General features: G+C 33.4%; 2 protein-coding genes across 12 annotated transcripts; one reads left to right on the top strand and one right to left on the bottom strand.

The window, feature by feature from the left end:
• The first annotated feature begins 5,774 nt into the window (after positions 1-5,774).
• LOC130994808 (beta-adaptin-like protein C) lies at positions 5,775-14,530 on the top strand. Its single transcript, XM_057919878.1, has 15 exons — positions 5,775-6,020; positions 6,434-6,631; positions 8,990-9,103; positions 9,266-9,516; positions 10,036-10,171; positions 10,652-10,831; positions 10,938-11,030; positions 11,186-11,397; positions 11,482-11,545; positions 11,645-11,824; positions 12,131-12,223; positions 12,807-13,192; positions 13,288-13,477; positions 13,563-13,766; positions 13,948-14,530. Exons 1-15 carry the CDS (start codon positions 5,934-5,936, stop codon positions 14,245-14,247), a joined length of 2,688 nt encoding a protein of 895 aa, XP_057775861.1. The 5' UTR covers positions 5,775-5,933; the 3' UTR covers positions 14,248-14,530.
• A 4,026-nt stretch (positions 14,531-18,556) lies between these two features.
• Positions 18,557-22,229, bottom strand: LOC130994928 (probable E3 ubiquitin-protein ligase RHB1A). 11 transcript variants are annotated; one of them, XM_057920099.1, is made up of 5 exons: positions 22,094-22,229; positions 20,931-21,062; positions 19,518-19,944; positions 19,322-19,431; positions 18,557-19,214 (listed from the first exon to the last, which is right to left on the bottom strand). In XM_057920099.1, exons 2-5 carry the CDS (start codon positions 20,997-20,999, stop codon positions 19,182-19,184), a joined length of 639 nt encoding a protein of 212 aa, XP_057776082.1. In that variant the 5' UTR covers positions 21,000-21,062; positions 22,094-22,229; the 3' UTR covers positions 18,557-19,181. The 11 variants fall into 11 exon arrangements, with proteins under 11 accessions (XP_057776082.1, XP_057776078.1, XP_057776079.1 ...); XM_057920095.1 differs by having other exon boundaries at positions 21,854-22,186; XM_057920096.1 differs by having other exon boundaries at positions 21,927-22,150.
• Positions 22,230-24,458: the final 2,229 nt, after the last annotated feature.

Here is a 24,458-nt window from a genome sequence, read left to right as displayed (position 1 = left end):
TGTAGATTCACGATAGGAGGGCAAGATATAAAAGATCAAAGTCAATGCCTATTAAAAAGAGCCTTAATAGAATATATTATACAAAACGATATTCGTCCAAAGTTTTTCTCTGTTGTAGTGCGGTCTCTATCTTCGTGTGTAAGGGCTGAGGACATATGAATTATGTTCCACTTTTGAACAAAAAAGAAGTTTTATAGGGTTCCAAACCCAACATAGGTGACAACGAGCGAGGGTCCGAAGGAAAAGAGATCAAACACAACAATAAGAATAAAAAATTCCTTTTTTATCATTTTGATGGAGGGGGATGGATAAAGTGGACAAAACAGACTCGCATTTCTCATCGAAGAAATAGAAAAATCAAATTGAAAATTTTCCTAATCCACCTTCGTAGAGCCATATATTGTAAGTGATCTGAATATATTTCTATATTTATATAAAATTGATACCAACTTAATCATCATATTTATAAATATGATAAAAATTAATTTTAACTGATTAATTTGAGCTGAATATTGAAAAAATAAAAATTAAGAAGAATCACAATAATAAAAATTGATAATATGTAAAGGAAAAAAATAGTTAAAAATTGAAAAACAAAAAATAGATTTATTCAATAAAGATGAGAGAGGAGAGAGAATTTATATTAATTTCAATCTTTAAATAAATATAAATTTTACATTTTAAATCAATATTTACATAAACTGTAGTATCAAATTAAAACTCTTATCGTTATCTTTAATTTGACATGCGTATTAAATATATTTTATAATTGGTCGAATTTTACAATTTTAGAAAGAAATAAAACAAAAAAATAAGAGAAAAAAAAGGAAATAAAAGAAAATTATAATTTACAAATAAACCTTCAATTTTGTTATAACTACAAAATTGCCACTCAATGTTGAAATTAATTTCAAATCGAAAGTTTTGTTTTTAATATACTAGCATTTGTACTCGTGCAGCGCATGGAAAATATTTTTATATTTTATTATATATAAAATTGATTATCATTATAATTTAAGATAAGTATATATATTTTGTTTACTATAAAAATAATAAAGAATAATTCATATTAATAAAAAATGGTATTGTGAAAAAAGAAACAATATAAGTTAAAAGATAATTGAAAAAAATAGATTTATTAAAAAATAAAAAAAGAGGAGAGAGGAGAGAGAATTTTCTTAAGTTTTAATCTTTAAACAAACTAGTAAGTGACCCGTCGAAATTCGACGGGGTCTATTAAAATATAAATTTATGAAATTATTAATGTATTTTTTGTTTCATGAATTTTTTTTCACTAAAATAAAGAATTTAATGAAATTGTTTAAAGTAAATAATTATAATATTTATTTGAAATTGACCGGCCTAATTTAAATATCTTATGAAAATTATATGTAAGCAGAGTTTTGATCCAAAAAATATTAAAAGATAAATTGAAACAATAATTTGAAACGTAACTATATTATATGTCTGTAGTTGGAATTAGTAATTAAAAAAATAAGAAAAGAATAAATTAGATAATATCACTAATGACTTAAACTTTAAAAGTTAGAATAAATTATTAAATTTGCAATTACCTCATAATCTATCAAAAATTTTATCATACACCACGTTAGTTGTTGCGTCTTGCGTATGACCTCTTTTTTTAGTGACTTTTGAGATTACCACGTAGAGTTGTCCATAACTAAAAATAGATTTCAACAGGTATAATCATACATTTGAAAGAGATTATCCATGATTTTTATTTATTGTCGACATAGCAAAACAAACACTCATAGAGAATTGCCTTCTCTGGAAGTCTGGAACCGAATTGAAAATTTAGTGAGTTGCGATGAAATTGTAATCATTTTAGTTATAGAAAATTTCTTGCGCGTATTTTTTTCCCTGAAATGAGTTTGCATTCACTTACGTGTTCCCCAAGTTGACTTACTGTCAGTCTGGTGCCATTGCAAAGCTCATTAGATTGATCATATATTTTGAGAAGCGTGATTATGCATTTCTCTTTCAATTTAATCTCATGACTCGACAATCCTGAACACTTGATCGTGTCGAGATATTCAAATGAGAATATCTGTTCATCGAGGTCAATTTGTCCATCTTATTTGCAAATGCTGTCTGAACTTAGGTAAACCATTTCTTTAGTAGACATTAGAGACATGACGTAATCATTTATTGTATCAACCATGTCATTACCTACTAAGATAGCTCAATTCTTAAACATTTCTGTATCAAATGCATTATTAATTATGTTATGGATATAAATAATTTTTTCTTGATTTGTGAAATATTAATATAATGATTTTTAGATATTTAATGGTTTTTGTATATGGAAACTAATTAAAATTTAGAAAAAAAGAAAGAATGAATGAGAATTGAGGAAAATGAGTGTTACACAACGTCACATAGGATAAAATTTTATTTTGTTGGAATATTAATATAATGATTTTAGATATTTAATGATTTTTAGATATTAAAACTGATAAAAATCTACAAAAAAAAAAAGAATGAATGAGAATTGAGGAAAATTGGAATGAAGTAATTAGAATGAATGAGAATTTATAATCTGTCACCTCCATAAATGAATATTAGCGGATAGTGCATCGGAAGATTGAAATGACTAAATTCATTCAATCGTATAAGTTCACCAGTGCTATTTTGAGGGTTTAAAGAACATTTTCAAAGTTTCTGGGTATTTTTGATAAAGCGGGTATACTTCAGGGGTTTTTATGATATTTACCCTTATAAATAAACCTTCAATTTTATTCCGACTACAAAATTGCTACTCAATTTTGAAATTAATTTGAAATTGAAAACTCCCCTTTTAATTAGTCGAATTTCACAATTTTTGGCAACTAACTGGTTTGCATTTTGTTGGAATATTAATATAATGATTTTAGATATTTAATGATTTTTAGATATTAAAACTGATAAAAATCTACAAAAAAAAAAAAAATGAATGAGAATTGAGGAAAATTGGAATGAAGTAATTAGAATGAATGAGAATTTATAATCTGTCACCTCCATAAATGAATATTAGCGGATAGTGCATCGGAAGATTGAAATGACTAAATTCATTCAATCGTATAAGTTCACCAGTGCTATTTTGAACAATGGAATCAATTTATTTATATTTGAAGGAATAAATGTTAACAATTGAATTAGAGGCAAATAAAAACCATTTTATTGTAAGAACTTAGAACTAATTATTTTTCCATCTTAACGGCAATATGATTAAATCATATTTCAAAGGTTGCTTTTTAAGATCAACTTTGTTGTGATTTTTAATGGATCTATAGTCTTTTTCTATTTATTTCTAATATACAGTAGGTATTAGAGGCAAATTAAAATATAATAAATTTTAAATCGTGTCCATTAAAGTATTATTGATTAAGGGTATAGAATTAGTTCTACATTCTTAACTTAAGGGTGGTTTTTATTTTAATCAAATTAAAGTATTATATACTTTGGAACCTGAATTGGTCTGCCATGAGGTCGAAGATAATTTTTTAGGGAATATAAATAGAATTAATAACATCAAAGTCATATATATTAAATTAAAGTAAATCAAGTACATTTTTAAATTGAAACTGGAGAATTGGATATCATGAAGTATAATATTACAATAATCATTACAACCTCAAAATTACAAATATATGTATTTTCTATTTTCATGTATGTACACAAATAAAATTTTATTGATCAGTGGAATACTAATATAAAGATTTTTAGATATTTAACAGTTTTTAGATATATAATGATTTTTAGATATTCAATGGTTTTTGGATATGGAAATTGATTAAATAAAAAAAATAAAAAAATGATTGAGAATTGAGAAAAATTATAATGGAGTGATTGTACGACGCCACGTAAGATATAATTTATTTTGTTGGAATATTTATATAATGATTTTTAGATATTTAGTTTTTAAATATATCATGATTTTTAGATTTTTAATGGTTTTTAGATATAGAAATTGATTAAAAATTAGAAAAAAAAATAAGAATGAATGAGAATTGAGGAAAATTAGAATAGAGTGATTATAGAATGTCACGAGGGTAGGATTTATTTTGCTTTAATATATATATATAGATAGATATAATTTTTATATTTTAAATCCAATATTTACATAACATATATCAAATTAAAGCTCTTGCCATGATCTTTAATTTGATAAGCATGTCAAATATTTTATAATTAGTCGAATTTCACAATTTAAAAAAAGAAATAAAATAGAAAAATAAGAACTTAAAGAAAAAGAAAAAAAAAAGATGTATAGCTTATAAATAGGGTAAATATCATGAAAACCCCTAAACTATACCCACTTTACCAAAAATACCCTGAAACTTTCAAAATGTTCTCTAAACCCTCAAACTATTAGGTTTTTATCAAATATATCCCGCATCTATTTTTCGGTTACCAGAAACGTGATGTGGCTCGCCGGATGCCACAATGTAATTTATATTCTATTTTTTTTAAATGACATGAATTTTTTTTTCGTTTCGTACCATATTCTATCGTATTTATCCATAATTCTAGGTTATTAGCGTGAATTTCAAACACGATAGGAGTGAATTTTAAATTGCAGAGTGAATTTTTTGTAATGATATGGTACGAAACGACATCGTTTTTTCCATTGCATTTTAAAAAAATAGAATATAAATTATATTGTGCCATCCGACGAGCCACATCACGTTTTTTGTGACCGAAAAATAGATGCGAGATATATTTGATAAAAACATGATAGTTTGAGGGTTTAAAGAACATTTTCAAAGTTTCTGGGTATTTTTGATAAAGCGGGTATACTTCAGGGGTTTTTATGATATTTACCCTTATAAATAAACCTTCAATTTTATTCCGACTACAAAATTGCCACTCAATTTTGAAATTAATTTGAAATTGAAAACTCCCCTTTTAATATAGTATAGATATAGATTACTATCATTTGCATCACGTGCAATGCACAAAAAATATTTTTGTATTTCTATATTAATATAAATCGATACCAACTCAATTATCATATGTATAAATTTAATGAAAAAAATAATTTTAACTAAATATATTTAAGTTGAATATTGAAAAACTAAAAAAAAAAGATTCACAATATTAAAAACAAATACTCCCTCCGTCCACGAAATGAGTACCCATATTTCCTTTTTCGTCCGTCCACGAAATGAGTACCTATTTCCCTTTTTGGCAAGTGTACCCTACACATCTCTTTAATTAATACACTCAAAAAGTGGGACATTTAAACTATTTACACTACACTCCATATATTTCTTAAAACCCGTGCCGTCCACAAATGAGTACTGATTTCGTGGACGGAGGGAGTATTATAGAAAGGTAAAAATAATAAGTTAAGAAAAAAAATAGATTTATTCAAAAAAGATAAGAGAAAAGAGAGAATTTTTTAAAAATTTAATCTTTTAATAAATAACTTTTTAAAATATACTCCAATTTGATATGCATATTAAATTAAAGCTCTTATCGTGATCTTTAATTTGATATGCATATTAAATATTTTATAATTAATCAATTTCAAAATTTTAGAAAGAAATAAAACAAAAAAGAAGATAAATAAAAAGGAAATAAAAAATATAATAGTTTATAAATAAACCTTTAATTTTATTATAAGAACAAAATTACCCCTTAATTTTAAAATTATTTGAAATTGATTTATTTCAAATTGAGAGTTGATTAAAGTATAATTTATAGATTATAGATAGATTAATAACTAAATAATTTTCGCATTAATAATTATACGTTATTGGAAATTAGATGGAAATGCAAAAAATAAAAATCAGAGGCAACAGTGTTTCATTACCAGCGGGTCCAACCCACCACTCTGAATTCTTCAACTCTCTCTCTCTCTCTCTCTCCTCCGCTTCTGCTATCTCTCTCTTCACCGCCGGAAGCAGAGGTTGGCTAAACTCGTCGAGATGAGCGGTCACGACTCCAAGTATTTCTCCACTACCAAAAAGGGTGAAATTCCCGAGCTCAAAGAAGAACTAAATTCCCAGTACAAGGTTTTCATCCCTTCAATTTTCATTTCCATCCAACTGCAGCTTCAGCCTAATTAATTACCGCCTGCCTTCGATTTCATGTAATTCAAATTTTAGTACTATGTGTTTTGATCTGCGGCGATGGATCCGTCATTTCATAGTATGAAGATGTCTCCATGGATTTAGTGTCGGAAGAGTTAGATCTAGTTGCTTTTCCGTTCGATTTGCGATTCGTACGGTTTTGGATTTTTTTTACGGTGCCTGATCTGTGTGGTTAAATGTGCGTGATTTGTCCGGGTGAATTGAACTGAATGAATTGTGATTTTGTCTGATAATATTGGATGCAATTTTATATATTTAATGCTGATAAGCTTGCTGTGAGATTTTATCCCTGAAGGTTGACATCACTTTTGTGGTTTCAACTGCTTTGGATGCAGGATAAGAGAAAAGATGCAGTTAAGAAGGTGATTGCCGCAATGACAGTGGGGAAGGATGTTTCCTCACTCTTTACAGATGTTGTGAATTGTATGCAAACAGAAAATTTGGAGCTAAAGAAGCTTGTGTATTTGTATCTCATCAACTACGCAAAGAGCCAGCCTGATCTTGCTATTCTCGCTGTAAATACATTTGTGAAGGTAAGATTCAATACTGAGCAGTGAGGTTTCTTTTCTATAGTTTCTTGTCCCAGAACTGTAGGAGCACTTGTAGTTGGTATTTGGCTCCCATTACTTTCAGTTTGATGCATAACGTCATTGCAATAAATCCCACTTCTGGAGCTGATACAAAATGCTAAGAGGCTTCAGTATATTGTAGGTCATAACCCTAATAAATAATTCTTTTATTGAGGTTCAAAGTGGTTTAGTTTGTCTTGATATGGGAGGTTATCTGAGGATTAGAAAGTGAAGTGTGTATACTTGGAGACTTGCCTGAAAGTTAGATATCTGAATGACTTTCGTGAGGGCAACTTTGGGAGTGGAAGTTGCTTTAAGCACTCCAGGAAAGAAACAAGAGCTTCTGAACCAAGTAGATAAAATGGCAGATTTTCTTGGGGGTTATGCACATTACCATTAACATCATAACAGAAGAGAGATGCAATCGCTGTTAAATGAACGTGAAGAGTCAAGAAGGGCAGTTTTTACCAACTGACTAATGTCATACTTTCTTACTTCCCAAGAAAGGGCCTGGGGGGGGGGGTTCCTATTAGAGACCCATTTGATTTTTTTAATTTTTTTTTTCCTATTGCCGAACAGTCTTGTTTATCAGACATCATATAGACATCATTACTATGAATATTCTGATTCAGTGAATAGGATTGTATATTATGTTAATTAAAACCAATAAAAATATTGCTTTCTTCTACCCAGTTATAGGAGCTTGTTTTATAATGTAAATCATGAGTTATCTGTTATAACCTACGATATCATTGAAGTATGATAAATATTGAGCATCATTTACGGAGCCCGCCTTCCAATCCATCTCAGTTTATAATATATCTTAATATAGTTTTTGGTGCCTTTTTGAACCAAGGTCATTATGTTAGTCGATCTTTTACTTTTTCTAAGCAAATGATTGATGAGTTGGACCGCAACAATTTGATCCATGCCCTACGCAGGGGGTACTGGGTTGTACGTCATGGACATGGTAGAGAAAATTTACTTTATTTCAACTTTTGAGTTGGCTGCAATGAGGGTGAGAAGATCAATTTAGATTATAGTTCAAATCCCACACCAGATAATGGCATCATATGCACTACTTTAATTTTGAAACAAGTGACCATGATTGTCACATGACCCTTCTGGGAAGGGCCACATTTCTGTGTTTCTTTCTTGAAATCGAGCCTTATGTTCTTCCATTTAATTTATTTTGATTTTGATGTGGTGCCGTTGAAGTTTTAGTTTTCATTATCTATGTAGGTTTCTTAATAGTCAATACCAATGTTGTAAAGTCACCAAACACCAATTGCGCAGTTTACTGGTGCATCAGATGGGACTGTAAAATCCCATGTTTTTAGAACTACTAATATTATTGAGGTTTTAAGCTACTTTCACATTCTAAAGCACAAATTTTCTTGAAATTTTAAATTCGTAAAAACATGTGTATAAGGAGCCAAAAGTCATAATTTGATCATATTTTTGTGAAACAAAAGTAAAAAATTGCCACCTGGGCACTGCTAAAGGTCATCTTGGGGCTTTTATGGGATGTTGCTTAGCAATGTCAATTAGGCCAACTGCTTAGCAATGCTTAATGCCTTTGTGGATAAAATCTGACTCATCTTTCTATTAGCATTTGGTGTGCCGAAAATCCTTTTGATTGGATTCTGATTTTGTTTCTCCTGGTCTTTATTTAAACATTTACTATCCCTAGATTTTTTTGTAGTTAGTCACAGATCTCGCAGTAGGACTTGCATTTCTAGCAAAATGCACACTATCAATGTTATAACTTAAAGGAAACCAGCTTGCATGCTGTTCTGATGTCCACTCACTTTTACTTCCACCTCAATCATATGAAATTCATATTTGTTTATTACTACCAAAGAAAAGGATTAAATATAAGAATTTTTCGAATTACAATTATTAAAGTCTCAACTTGAAAATGCAGGTGCTCTGCCAAACTAGTGTTTCTGTTGCATACCTTCGCGTAGCTATTAGAATCATCTAAAGTTGACCCATCACTCCATCGGTACTATGAGTATACACACAAGATAGGGAATCTATGACTTTTCCAAAAGGCATAGCTGAATAATATAAGTAGAGTGATAATTGGAGCTATTTTTTGTTTATCCAAAACAAATTTATTAGTACATCAAGGAGACAAGATGTCCACCAGATTTTTCAGCATAGTTGTATCATATCTGCTAGTTATGTGTAAATCAGCCTTTCTTCAAATTATACAATAAATGTAATTATTCATCACCAAAAGCGGCACCCTTATTTGAAGCAATTGAGAGGTTACTGTAGTGAAGGCTAAAATTTCAAGTGAATATGTCAATCCAGGATTCTCAGGACCCAAATCCTCTGATCCGTGCTTTAGCTGTGAGGACAATGGGATGCATTCGTGTTGATAAAATCACAGAGTATCTATGTGATCCTTTGCAGCGGTGTCTCAAGGTAAGAATACATTCCTATCATCTGCCTTATTTTGTAACTAAGAGCACTCATATATTATGGTCTTTTACTATGAAAAAATGTGTACAGTTTTGCTATGGAAGTAAAAATTGTCATTGGTAAACTAAGTAATTAAAAATTTCTTATGTTTTTGCTTCATAACAGGATGATGATCCATATGTGAGGAAGACAGCAGCTATATGTGTTGCTAAACTTTATGACATTAATGCTGAGTTAGTGGAGGATAGAGGTTTCCTGGATGCTCTCAAGGATTTAATATCAGACAACAACCCAATGGTTGTTGCAAATGCTGTTGCTTCACTTGCAGAGATTCAAGAGCACAGCAGCAGACCTATCTTTGAGATTACCAGCCACACGCTTTCAAAGCTTCTCACTGCTCTAAATGAATGCACAGAGTACGAAGCTAAATATGTCTTCTTGCATTTACTTGAAGGATAAACACGTCAACAATGCATAACATGGCCAGTACTTGTGCAGGCTTGCAATTATGTTAAGCTGACTTAATAAGACCTAATATGAAGATGTTAATTGGCTCAAGTTTGATGTGTGAATATATTGCATCTTTGGAACTCCCTTATTAAAAATCAGAAGGTTATAAATGTGATTGTTTTCCATTTTCACCCATTCTTTTGCATTTTGGATTTGAGGCTGAATCTAACCATCTCCTGGTCAATGAGATGTGTGATAAATTGTAGATTGGATTAATTATTAATATGTGGAACCTAGTAGATAATTAGCTACAGAACTGCTCAATACATTTGATGGAACTTTTTTTGGTCATGCTATATGTAATATGCTCTCTAGTGTGGCTATGGCCTACGACTTTTTAAATATTTGTTTAGCATCTAGTTTCTATCGTAAGCCTCCCACTTCCTGGTTTGCTTAAATTTGCATTTTCATGGTACCAACTTTAGGTGGGGTCAAGTTTTCATTTTGGATGCACTTTCCAAGTATAAAGCAGTGGATGCTCGTGAAGCTGAAAACATAGTGGAGCGAGTTACACCTCGATTACAGCATGCAAATTGTGCTGTTGTTCTTTCAGCTGTCAAGGTTATATTTCTTCTTCCTTTATAGTATTTTCTTTCACTGGGTATAGTGACAAAAGAGTCTTCGCACCTTATTGTGTGATGGAAGCTAGTTTTTTTTTTTCATTGCACCATGAAACTTCTGCAGCAAAAGAGTCTTTAACATGTGTTTTTCTTCGCCTCCCATTCTTTGGTGGAGTTGCTGTGAGTTACACCTCGATAACTGCATGCATGCTTTTGTTTTTTAGCCATCTCTGTCTTCATATTTCTCTTACCGATTATTATGACCAGCGAGTCTTCCCACCATGCAATGGAAGCTAGTTCTTTTGCATTGCACCATGGAATTTCTGCGACATAGGAGTCATTATGCTTTTCTCTTCCCATATCATTCTTTATCTTGTTTACTGCTTCAATTCCCAATTCATATAATATGAGAAGTTGTTTCTTCTATGTATATTATAATTATAATTATAATGGCCTTTTTTGGAATATATAACAATTGCAGATGATTCTTTTGCAAATGGAACTGATTACCAGCACAGATGTAGTCAGAAACCTTTGCAAGAAAATGGCCCCACCTCTTGTGACATTGCTCTCTGCTGAACCAGAGATTCAGTATGTTGCATTGAGAAACATAAACCTTATTGTGCAAAAGCGTCCCACTATTCTTGCCCATGAAATCAAGGTAATTGAGATGGTGTTTCCTCACTTGTGCAAAATTACACTCTTTTTCTAAATTGATAATTCGGTGTTGGAAGTAAACCCACAATTGCTGTTTCTTTGCCATAAAGGTGTTCTTTTGCAAATACAATGATCCAATTTATGTGAAGATGGAAAAATTGGAAATCATGATAAAGCTTGCTTCAGACAGGAATATTGACCAAGTAAGTTGATTTTGGTTCCAGTGCACACCACACTATACTATCATTGCAAAACTGGAATCATTGAAAAGTGTATTAGAAATGGGGGCAGGTAACTTCCCCTCCCCCAGGAGGTACTGTTTAATGCGTCATAATTGTCTTTTTCTGTGCACTTTCAGGTCCTATTAGAATTCAAAGAATATGCTACAGAAGTAGATGTAGATTTTGTCAGAAAAGCTGTCCGTGCTATCGGACGATGCGCAATCAAGTTAGAGAGAGCAGCTGAGCGGTGTATTAGTGTCTTACTTGAGTTGATCAAGATCAAAGTAAACTATGTTGTTCAAGAAGCTATAATTGTGATCAAAGATATATTTAGGAGATATCCAAACACGTATGTCACTGCATTTTTTCATATCTTGTTATCAATATGCATGTATTCATGGAGTACGAATTTAAACAATTTTGCTTCCTTCAGTTACGAGTCCATAATTGCTACACTTTGTGAGAGCTTAGACACCTTGGATGAACCAGAGGCAAAGGTACTTAACAGGGCATAGGTCTTTTGACATCGCTTCTGAATGTTTTCTTCAAGGGGTAATCACCTTAAGCTTCGATATCTCATAAGTCTATCTGTGCAGGCATCAATGATCTGGATAATTGGTGAATATGCTGAGAGAATTGATAATGCTGATGAGCTTTTGGAAAGCTTTTTGGAGACTTTCCCAGAGGAACCCCCACAAGTCCAATTGCAATTGCTAACAGCAACGGTTAAACTTTTCCTTAAGAAGCCCACTGAAGGCCCACAGCAGATGATACAGGTGTGTTTTGTAGATCCTCTGTATCTTATGCATACCCTCAAGTGATAGCTATAGTTTCAGCTTAATCCACCGGTTTTGTGATAATCTGGACCCAATGCCACCATTGCACAAATTGATAACGCTTCTCTCTTGTCCATTCTTTGGTTGTATGAAAAGATTAGTGAAAAGAAACATTTTGAAATGTGAAATAAATATTTGGCCTTAGAGCAAGGAAGAAGTCAGGATCAAAAGAGCGACAAATTTATTTGCTGTACTTGTTTTCTAAGTGTGTTTGGAACTAACCTAAAGCCTTGTTCTCATTGATAGGTTGTTCTAAATAATGCAACTGTTGAGACTGATAACCCAGATCTTAGAGATCGTGCATACATATATTGGCGACTCCTCTCAACTGATCCAGAGGTATGCAAGTGGTTCTTCTTTAGTTCTGAAGCCAGCTTCTCCTTTATTACCCATGATTCCACTCTCCTGTACTCTTTGGTGGAAAATGATGTTTCTGAAACGTTACATCTTAATTTTTAGCACACTAGTGATCTGGAGAAAAAAATAATGTACTGTTAGAAATTTGGTGAACATGTTCACGTGTGATATTAGTGAAAAGTGTTTGAATTGGGAGGGTGAAACCTTAGTTATATTTTAATCATAGGATGCATTGTGGTCCTCAGTTTCTGAACATTATTTCATTTCTTGTTGTGTGCATTTGAAGTTTCTGTGTCCAGTTCCTGCCTTTTCTGTTTTGATGTGGTGTAACCATTTATGTACTGTTGTTTGTTGGGTGAACCCTGGAATGCCTGCTTAACGCCGAGCATGTGGTTCAAATGCTATATCAAATCATTTGACTTGTTTTTTGACATATAAATGACTTCAGCTTATGTATGTTTGTAGGGCACCTCTCTAGTCTGTATTTATTTTATTGGATCTGCTCCTAGGCATGGGATAGAGTTTTCTCTGCTTGTGCAAGTAAAGTTTTCCTTTGACTTTTCAGGCAGCAAAGGATGTTGTCTTAGCTGAAAAGCCTGTGATCAGTGATGACTCTAATCAACTTGACCCTTCTCTCCTGGATGAGCTACTTGCCAACATTGCCACATTGTCCTCCGTCTACCACAAGCCACCTGATGCATTCGTGACTCGTGTGAAAACCATTCAGAAAACAGAGGAAGAAGAGTACCCTGATGGCGAAGGAGGCTATTCCGAGTCTCCGGCTCATGCAGCTGCTACAGGTGCATCGCCACCACAAACCACAAGTAATGCACAATCCGCTGCTGGAAGGTCACAGGCTGCTACTCCTGCACCTGTGCCTGATTTGCTTGACCTGATGGGCATGGATAATAGTAGTGCCATTGTAGCAGCTGATCCCACGACCCCAGCTGGGTATGTCTATTATGTTTCAGTCAATTTGTTATGATTAGATTTCATGTAGGACATGATTGAGTAGTTGTTTCATGGAATTGTACCTTTCACTGTAGACCGCCCTTGCCAGTTGTATTACCCGCAGCTACTAGTCAAGGCCTACAAATAAATGCTCAGCTGATAAGAAGAGATGGCCAGATATTCTACAGCATGTTACTCGAGAACAATTCGCAGGTTCCACTTGATGGGTTTATGATCCAGTTCAACAAGAACACATTTGGTCTTGCAGCAGGTGGACCTATGCAGGTAATTGTAATGATGTTTTGTATTCTGTACTCATATGTTACATCTCCTCTATACTGTCAGTGAGCTAATATCACATTTCAATCAGGTTCCACCAATACAACCTGGGACATCTGCGAGCACTCTTTTGCCTATGGTTTTGTTCCAGAACGTATCTCCTGGTCCGCCAAGTTCACTTCTGCAGGTTGCTGTGAAAAATAATCAGCAACCTGTGTGGTATTTCAATGACAAAATTCCGTTGTCTGTATTATTTGCAGAAGATGGAAGAATGGAGCGATCCTCATTTCTCGAGGTATGGGTGTTCTGAATCTGTGTAGTATTCAATGTTAGGATTAGTATTTGCTGAGAATATTGTAGTTTGAACTCTACATTTGCCGACATCGGGTGTTTCATCTCTTGATATTATATTTGCCTGATCCACTTCCAATAGCTTATTGTGGGAACTAACGTTTTTTCTCCTGCCAATTACCCAGACATGGAAATCTTTACCTGATTCTAATGAGATCTCCAAGGACTTCCCGACAGTTGTGATGACTAGCGTCGAAGCAACTTTAGACCGGCTGGCTGCATCCAACATGTTCTTCATTGCCAAGCGCAAGCACTCAAATCAGGACGTGTTGTATCTCTCGGCCAAGATTCCCCGAGGCATCCCTTTCCTGATTGAACTTACAGCAGCCGTTGGTGTCCCTGGCCTCAAATGCGCAATAAAAACTACAGGTCCAGAAATGGCTCCTCTTTTCTTCGAAGCAATCGAGAGCCTCCTCAAAAGTTAGCAGGTGCGACGTCTCAGTCCATTTCTCTTGATTCCTGGGGGATCTGTTGCAGTTTTCTTTTTGGATATAGGTTTTGTTTATCTTCATAATCTGTCATCTCTGAGATTGAAATGCTTTTCAATGGTTATCTTCTGTAATCTTTCTACCTATCAAGAACCAGTAACTCAGTAGTGATGTATTTGATTCTTGCATTTTAGATTTCTGTATGCATAGTTTGTAGGGGATCTCAGATTTAATTTGCTTTCTACTATTCTGTATGATTATACTAATTTTTAGTATTTTTTTTTCAAATATTGAGTTGAGTTTGAATCTGAATGTGAAAACCACTATATTTTGAAGGGATACATTATTCACTTTTGTTTTTCCTTTTTATCTAATTTTCCTTTCTTCCCTGAATTGTTTTAACAAATTCCTTATCTTAAAACTACTTGGATGATAGTGTTCTGTAAGTCGTGGGTCTTTCCCTTCTCCAGACTCCAGGGCAAGGCATTTTTTAAAAAAAAAAAAAAAAAGAGAATCAATAATGATTCTCCAATTAATGATTTTCCAATTAATTTTTTTTTCTTAATAGATAAGTAATTGTCAATCTAATATTAAATTTAATTAAGAAATAATAATAACAAATATGCTTGATGTGTTCATTAATTATGCTAAGGATTTTAGTGATAGAGTTGGATATTTTACCAGTAGTTATGTTGCTAACGAGTAGACTTAAGTGAAGAGCAAGAACACATATATGGTTATTGTGTAGTCCATACAAGGAAAGAGAGAACCACTATATATAGATTTACATGGGGAGGGTATTTTGGTATTTTCATCCCAAGTTTGTTAAGAAAGCGATCTAGTACGCGAGGTGGAGCAGATACGTCAACAGTTGTCGGGCTTTTGTCGTATGTCCAGCGCCGTAAAATTCCTGCCCAGTCGAGACCTCCAATGTTGGAAACCTTCGTGGTAGAAATGCCATTGATTGACCAAAAACGCCTTCACTGGGTAAGAACTTCTCGAGGGACGTTAACTGAGGTGGCCTTCCTCTGCTTCTTTCCAGCTCTGGAACTTCGACCTATGTACTAGCATATTTTACTCCTCATCATCAGCTACTCCCCTAGTCCGATTGAGTATCTTCATTGTTATGCTCAATCGGTGATTTCTTCCTCTTCTGTTGGCCAGCTGTGTGATTAGTCTGGGGTGATAGCATTAAATGCTTGTCAGCTTTATGGGCCCGAGCTCCCGTTTATAAGCTTCTTTTCCAGAAAAAAAAACGCCTTTTCGAATCCATCCGTTTTTTGAAATTTTCACGTGTCACCATCAGGCTTTGCCTAGAAACCCTCGATCACCATGCCTCCCTGGCGTAAATCAATAATCCGACCCTCATCATTCTCACTTTCTTCTCCTGTGAGTTTTATGCTACCGCCATTCTTCTGAAGAATCCTTGAAGTTTACCGGAATCTACTTACCTCTTCCCTGCCCTCGCGACCTAATTTAGGTACTTTCCTCGATCCTTGCCTTTTCGCTTTTCAGGTGTAAGAACCGTCATCGCGCTTTGTTGGATTTTCAAGTGTTAGAAAATGTCTTCGCATTCAGTCCCCTTATCTATCCATTCTATATTTGTATTATCAGAGAAAGTAAGCAAAAGCTGTTTATCGCAGTGGATCCCAATGGCATTCACAGTGGAGCTCTACATCAGATGTAAGCCCATTGTGATCTACACCTAAAATATTGTTTGTGTATGCTTTTTGTTTTCTAACCTCTAAAATATTGTTGGTGTATAGTTTGTGTATTTGCATTTTGGCCTCCTGTTTCTCATCTTCATTTTGCTTACATTGATTTAGCTATTCTCATACGTAAATGATGTGGCTGATGTCCAATTATCGAACTCTAGTGCTGGAATCTGGAGAAGAGACATACTTCCCTGCTCTTCGTGTTGGCGGATCGAACAGGAACCGAATGAAAATCTGATTTCAAACAATAGACCGAACATTATATGATTCCAGAAAATCTGATTTTAGAAAATATGATTTCAAACAATAGACTGAAAATCTTATTTCAAACAACAAATTTCAAAATTTGATTTCAACACCAATTAGCAAACATATAATTGCAAGCAATAGACCGAACATATAAAACTCTGATTTTCAACACCAAATATCAGAACTTGCTGTTGTCGCCGGAAGGACCTTGCTGCTGTAGCCGCGCCGACAGCTGACGTTGCTTCTGTAGCCGCACCGGAAGAGCGGATGGACCGCACGGAAGGGTCTGCTGTATTCGCGCCGGAAGCTGATGAATGCTGGAAGTTGAATTTGGAAGAAGAGAGTGGCGCACACCACAGGTTTCTCAAAGTTTCAACAATAAAATCTCAACTTAGTTTTTAGGGTTTTGGATTTTTAAATTATAATTATAATTGACATGTTGAAATCAGGGGAACTGCATCCGAACCGAAAATTTTCGATTTTTAAATGTAGAAATCGAACCGCAAACCGCATCAACACCTGCAGAACCGCACCGCATCGACATGGCGCGATTCGGTTCGATTTTACAGTGGTCGAATATATTGAGGCTTGAGCATTAGTGGATTTTAAAAAAATGCTCAATCAGTAATAGTCAATTGTTCGACTCGTAGTAATCAAGCATATCGAGCAAAGTGCGATTCCAATAACATCAAACAATGAAATGGACTTTCGAATCTATTTAAATAAGTGCAATTTTTTCCTTTTTGACTAATTTTTATATTTTTCTTTTATAACGATTTTTTTTATCAATGCGAGGGGATAAAAAATCTACCATTAATCTTTTTTCTTCTCAGTATCTCTTTATCTACAATATTATCACACTCGTAATTCAAAAAATGAGCCTCTTTCTGACAACTCAACTTATTTCCAATATTACTCATTAAAAAGTAGGTCCTATTTTTTCAAGAGGCACTCTCCCGTGCAACTGGTTGCACCGTGTAATTGATTTCTGAATGATACTACTTCAATATACAAATGATACTTGAAGATCTTCAAGTATCATCATTTGTATATTGAAGTAGTGTCATTCGAAAATGTTCAAGTATTATTTCCCGAATGAAGTAGTGTTATTTTCAAAACTAATTCATGATTATTTGTGTACTTCCAATCATCACACATTTATTAATACGACTGCAATCAAATATGATGTACACGTAACACGTTGGCGTGACAGAGGAGATATCTTTAACAACTTGTCTACATATTCATATACACCCAAGCCCCTCTTGCCTCTTTAATCGTTATCATTTTTATTTTTCAATATAACTAATATAAACAATTTGGCCCACCTACACGAACTAGTCCCCCACCCCTTCATAACTACGACAATACGATTTTTAAGTTGCATTGTTTTGAAAAGAATAAAAACAAATAATTTGTGCAAGTGTATATCGTCACAGAAACATCAAGACGCAGAAAGTTTTAGAAAGAGCTGCATTTCAACCCTATTGAGGTATAAGATGACAATTCCACCTTTTGTAGTGTGGGTGAAGGAGGTCCACCTAATTTCCTGGCTGCAAACGCATATTGTTGTTCGTGGCTCGACCGTAATAGGGATATACTCCTTCCGTCCCATTTCAAATACTCCTTCCGTCCCATGAAGCATGACACAATTTCCGTTTTGGTCTGTCCCACGAAGCATGATACGTTTCTAAAAATGGTAAAAAAATTTACCCTTTATTCACATTTTCACTTACCACACTTAACACACAATATATCAATTTCTTAATTCTCGTGCCGAAAAGAAGTGTGTCATGCTTCATGGGACGGAGAGAGTGTCTTAAAACTATAGGATATTCCGTCCCATTTCAATTTGAAATGGGATAGAGCGAGTAATAAACATACTAAATTTCATAAACAAGTCACTTCTTATATAGGTATAGATAAGTTCCATAACACAAGTAAACCAGAGAGAAAGACTCGCCGAAAAATAGGAATACAACCGCTGTCAAGTGTCGACATAGATATATTAAAAAAAAAAAGTGTCGATATAGATGATGTGATTATAATGAGAACTGCATTTTTCGTGAATATGTGAGAGCAATGTATCCGCAATCAAAATTAATGCATTCGAAAAAAAACAAAATTTTCGCTCCCTTCAGAATTCGAACCCAAGTGATGCATTCCAAAAATAATGCATGCAAATCAGACAGAAAACTCTCCCGCATTTTGGAAATGTCACAAAACAAGGATCAAAGGATTCAAAGCTGTTTGGGAACAGTGAGTTCGATGATACCCTTTCGAAAGAATTTCAAGACACTTCGTCTGATCCCACGAAAACAACAATGGGTGTCGCAAAGGACTCAAAAAACTAATTAGGTATGAGATTGCATTCCAAAATCTGTATCTTCTATACAAATGAATCCATGCAATCATGTTCTTTACATCTAACTACAACACAAAACCTTCAACACGACAACCCAGTGATTGTTTGTAAAAGAGGGGGATCGAAGTTTCACTGTAGGAGACAGACAAGACAATAATCAGAGTTCAGAACACGAACCTGCTAAAGACGAACAAACCATGGGTAGCTGATGCAGCAGGATTAGTAAGCCATTGCAGCAATAACAGTGTCAAAGGCAATGGGAAAGCAAACGCTGCTTCTTCTCTTTCAACAAAATAGTCAAGAACCATATATGTTCTTCACCTCCTTGCACAAGAATATTCAAAAATCATATTGGTTAATTTGCCTGAAATCATGCACCTTTAAATTCTTGAGCTTCTCCCCCATTCCTTTTCCGTTTCCTTTTTTCCTCGAATCCTCAGATCCTCTCATAGTTCAAAGTAAGTGAATCAAATTTACAGACGTCTCAAGAGACAACATGACGAGCAAACTACAAGCTAAGGATGTGGCAAAACAGACTGAGCAGATTCATTCATCGTCTATTATCACACAGTAGGTAAGACATAATGCAGTATTTACAGTAACTAAACTCCTGCAGCAGGACTGATAACCATTTCCTGCATTCAGAAAAGCATATATTCAGTATTTTTAAAATGGGCAAAATATTCCATTGAAACAGCAACAGATTTTTGATAGTGACAATATGCCGTGCAACAATTTCGACCTGATCACACACAGGACAGATATCACTTCTTTCCATCCATTCAAGTATACAAGCAAGGTGAAAATGATGATCGCATTTTGTGAGGATCTTTGGGTTCTCTTCAACATATTCTGCAGCAAGCATAAAGAATTCCTGATTTTGATTGACAAGAAAGGATTATCATATAATCAAATGTAAGCATGTAGTTAGTCAGCACCTTCGAGACAAATGGGGCAATCATCCTCATCTATTATAGGTGGGTCAAGAAGTTTGCTGGACTTTTTAAGCTCATCTGAACTTTCATCTTCCATTAATTTTGATGCTTCCAGGTCAATATCCTTCTCTTCATTTTCATCAGGTTGTTTCTTCACCTTAGTTTCCAATGTGTTGCCATTGTTAATGTCTTCAACACGCACTACATTAGTGATTCCCAAAGCCACTTCTACCTCATGTCCAGATCCTTCTTGATTCCTGGACGGTGTAGATGGGCGGCCTATATATGTTTCATAAGGTATGGGCGCAGGAGGTGGTCGGTAAGTGTCTGGAACTGACGTGTCTAGATTTGTATCAACCAATAGCCCGGTAGAGAAGGTAGAGATTTCATTATGGGATGATAAGGGTTCGTGCTCTTCAGATACTGGATGCTTCATGCAATGACATCAATACAAGAGAACCAAATAATGTTAGCATCCTCAGAAGTGATAATTATATCAACAAAGAACAGATAAGAGTGTTATCAGCGAGATTACTTTCCCTTAAGAGTGATAAATGTGAAATTGGAATATCACCTCATAACAAAGTAACCAAAATAAATTTGAACAAGAAGGGAAAAAAGAGTGACGATGTCTGTTCCAGTGGTCATGCCAAGACTAAAGAGGAATTACCCTAAAGATAACTTATTCGTACAAGTCATTTGCTTATTGTCTAATGTGGATTCGTTTATTTTTTTGAGTTAAATAATGAGGAGTTTCGATGAACGTCAGAAGCTTTGAATCAGATTTCATAGTACCATTTTAGTTCGTTCAAATTTATTATTTATTATGAAAGCAAATTATACTGAGTCCAACTTATTAAAATAAAAAAATGAAAACAGTGAAAGATGCAAGTATTGCACTCTTTTCTCATTCGATATGGTATTACTCATTAAAATGTCAATCAATTATTATAATGGGGTAAGATCTGCAACTGTGAAAATTTCTGCAACAACTGTTAACTCAAAAATCTTTGGTTCTGAATATTTCCCAGTTCCTGGGGTACAACTATATTCATGAAGTCACAATCCTAGAAGCATAAGCGCGCTCATCACAAATTGACAGGCAACATGAATTTCATTACAGGTTGTGTTAGCAAGAGTTATTGTAATTTTCAGTAAATCTTACATATTGGACGTTTTTTTTAGCATTAGCTAGAACTGTTCGCTTTATCAAATAATTACTCATCATTTAGTTCTGCTAGAAGATAGGACAATCCTACACTGGCATCCACTGTTCCCCTTAGATAGTATGCATAGAACAATCACGACTGGAACGAAGGTAACAGAAATGGAGCTCGGGTATTTATATATTCCATCAAGAGGCCAGGATAAGAGTTAAACTAGCACTGAAGCCCACGAAGACTAAATTACACTTACATGAAAGAATGGAGGTGACCTGTTACGCTCAGTTACATCAGACGCACAGCAACAGCAGCAACCTCCCATCTCTGTAAAATTATCGTATTCATCCACCTGAAGACACTGGCACTCTGATCATTGCTTTAATCTCTGCACAAAAACACAATAATATAGGTTAGTAAGAGTAAGTAATATATTCACGGCCCTAATTGTAGAACTGCAATAACTGAAAGCAATATACAGTATGAAAAATCACAGGAAATACTCCTGTTAATTTGCGTACATAACTTTGGAGATATTACAACTTATAAAATTCAAAAGGCTCAAGATGGAAACAAGCATCAGTTGAATCAATAGCTCCACTAAAGAAAAATAAGCATAGAGTGGTTGCACCTCCCCCAAATTAGGAGAGATGCTGCATTCAACTAAGTCACCAGCTGCACTTTGTCTCATACATGTTTTATATTTTATTCCACTTGATTTCATCCTTGTTTAACGAGGTCCTACGGATTCAAGGAAATCTCGACCGAAAATCCAAAGTTTTTTCACACAGGAATTAGATTGTTAATTGCAGTAAAAAACTCGGTTTTTTCTCTGCTGATTATTGAAGCTTAATTTCACTGATAATCCACCTCCTACCATCTCTTCAGCTAAGAACACGAACATATCAATACACCATTTCAACCAGAACAAACAAGTCAGCTAAATTCCTAGAACGTTTTGCTTATGATAGCAATCATGAGACACGAAATTAAGTAAATAGATTCCGTAACGAATACGTTCTGTCAAATTAGCTCAATCACATCAATAAATCAATAAATTACAGTATTTCCACCGGCGTCGCTCCTCATAGAATCACATCAAACGAATAAACAACAAATATCAAAAAAGGAAAAACCAAATCGCCCCGCACAGAATGAAAAAAAAAAAATTGCACCAACAGAAGCATCTACAGATTGCGAGCTTCAACAGGAATTCATTGCTAGTATCATCAGCTTCAATAATTGAGCATACGCAATCAATTTCGGGAGTTGAAAAGCTGATCAACCAATTGAATCGGTGTTGAACAGAGACGTAAATTGACGCAGCATATACGCACAGAGACTCGTATGCGTACACAGTCACCCCTGCTTACACGAGATACCGAATACGCGGGGTGGGGTGGGGGGTGGGGGGTGTACCTGCTAATGGTGGAGTTGATTTTGAATCAGCAGAGATGGTGACTGCACAAATATTTGTGCTTGACTTCACTGCTCCAGAGAGAAGGCCTCACGAATTTTGGAAAATTCAACAAATTATGTTATTTATTTTATATGGATAAATAAATAGATTAACAATATAAATATTTTCATTTCTTAGTTTCATCACTTTCATGATTAGTTAATAAATATTTTACAGTATTTACGAGCAGCGGTTAACGGTTGTTAAAAAAAGTTAGTATATAATAAATACACAATTTTTTTTGTTAGTTGACTTGCAAGGGACTTGAGAGATTAAAATCCTTATAAGTTAGTTTAAAATTGTATTAAATAATTGATAAAGTGTAATGATTAAATATTTAGTATACTAAATATTTATCACTTGTTTGGTATCTATATTAAAAAATAGATTGATTAATAAAAGTAAGATAAATAATATAGTAAATAGTTATTGTATTATTAAGATTAATTTATCTCAATAGTGAAATGAGGTTTTTTTAAAGAGAATATTGATTTTATCTCGAACCCTCTTAATTAATAATTTGAAATATCAAATATATAAATAATTGCAAATTATTCAGCTATTCAAACTTATGAAACCTACCAAATATCCATTTATAATTTATGTCAGTGTAACTATAGGTTATTGTTAAGTGTATATGTTAATATATTGCTCATGATGTCTAATTTAAGTGATAAATCTCAAATATCAAAAGCCCTTTTGATTTATTAGATTTTTTTGTTTATTAAAAATTCATGATATGATGTGTATGGTTAGAGTTAGGTTACAAATCTATTTTCAAAATATAAACTATGAACTGTAAAAAAACATGATGTATATATGTAATTGATGAATTAAATAAATAAAATTTTCACCCAAATTCAAACTCATAACTACGAATTCATTTTAAAAAGTGATAATTTAATTGTAGATTTTTACGATATAAAGAATGAAAATGATTTATAATTTATATTTTGAAATAGATTTATTTAATTTAATCTTTATACTCTCTCCGTCCCATAAGAGAATATCACTTGAGGATGACATGTGTTTTAAGAGAAGGTGAGTAGATAAGGTGTTGAGTGAAAATGAGTGATTGTGATTAAAAAGAGAAAATTGATTGATATTTTCTTAAGGGGCGGACAAAAATGAAAAATATACTAATATTTTTTTATGGAACGAAAGAATATATATTTTGTACTTAAAAAATGTAAATTTATTTCTAATATTATACTATTCATGTATTGTCTGTTTTAAATTATAAATACATTAAGAGGTAAGTTTGTGCTGTGTTTATAATCGTATTACTACGTCTCTAATTAATTGGCGCATGGACTTTATAGTGCTAATGGTCTAATTAATAAAGTGCAAGTGTAATTCAATATATAGGCACATGAATAATATGTTTAGTGTTAGAGTACCTTATTATAGAATCAAATTTCACTAATATCTCTATAAAATTAAATATGGTTAATTCACGGTATGGTTTACAGACTTTTTTCAATAATTTCGAATAATAATATTAGAATTTTAGCTTAAGTAATATGAGAAATATTATAACATATCGAGCACAAACAAATGAATTATTATATGAAAAACCAATATATGTAATAAAAGAGAAACTGCGTATTACACGTCAACTATTTTTTAAAAGAAAACTCTAAAATGAATGTATTTTTTTTTTCTTTGCCACGTATCGATTTCTAGGTGAAACCGTTTTGTCGCATTTGACTTATAATAGTAACGGATAAATATACATTTGAGTTGCTGCGCTAATTTTTTAATTAATTTATTCCATTTTCATTTATCAATACTCCATATTTGTACTTTTCTTTTTTTAATTGAGTTTCTAATTTTTTATTTGATAAAGTTAGGTCCCTTTCCTGTATATTAATATAGGTAGAGCTGCGTTCACTTTGAGGTATAAGGAAGAGATAAGTTACATTTATCACCTTATACTTCGTTTATTTTGATATATAAAAAAATTCGAGCAGGTGGTATAATTTTTCGGGCAGCCCCTTATCTCTTGGGAAAGAGATAATTTTATATCTAAGAAAGTGTGGTATAATTTTATACCACATCTAAAGGGAGGGGTAAATGTATTATCATTCAAACCAAACAAGATATAAAATATGCGGTTCCCACTTAAAAGGATTAATTTATACCTCCTTATATTATCCCTCCATTTAAAGGGATAAAAAGCAAACACACCCTTAGAGCACTCTCAGCAGATCACCTAAATACATCACTAACTCTAAATTTAGGCTAAAACAATTGAAAATGAGATTTAAAAAAATGCATCCAGCAGATCCCCTAAATTGGATGGGACCCACAAAAAATTTTACA

Source organism: Salvia miltiorrhiza, chromosome 7 (genome assembly GCF_028751815.1).
Source record: "Salvia miltiorrhiza cultivar Shanhuang (shh) chromosome 7, IMPLAD_Smil_shh, whole genome shotgun sequence".
Taxonomy (NCBI): Eukaryota; Viridiplantae; Streptophyta; class Magnoliopsida; order Lamiales; family Lamiaceae; genus Salvia; species Salvia miltiorrhiza.
This window is presented reverse-complemented; position numbering and strand designations above follow the sequence as displayed.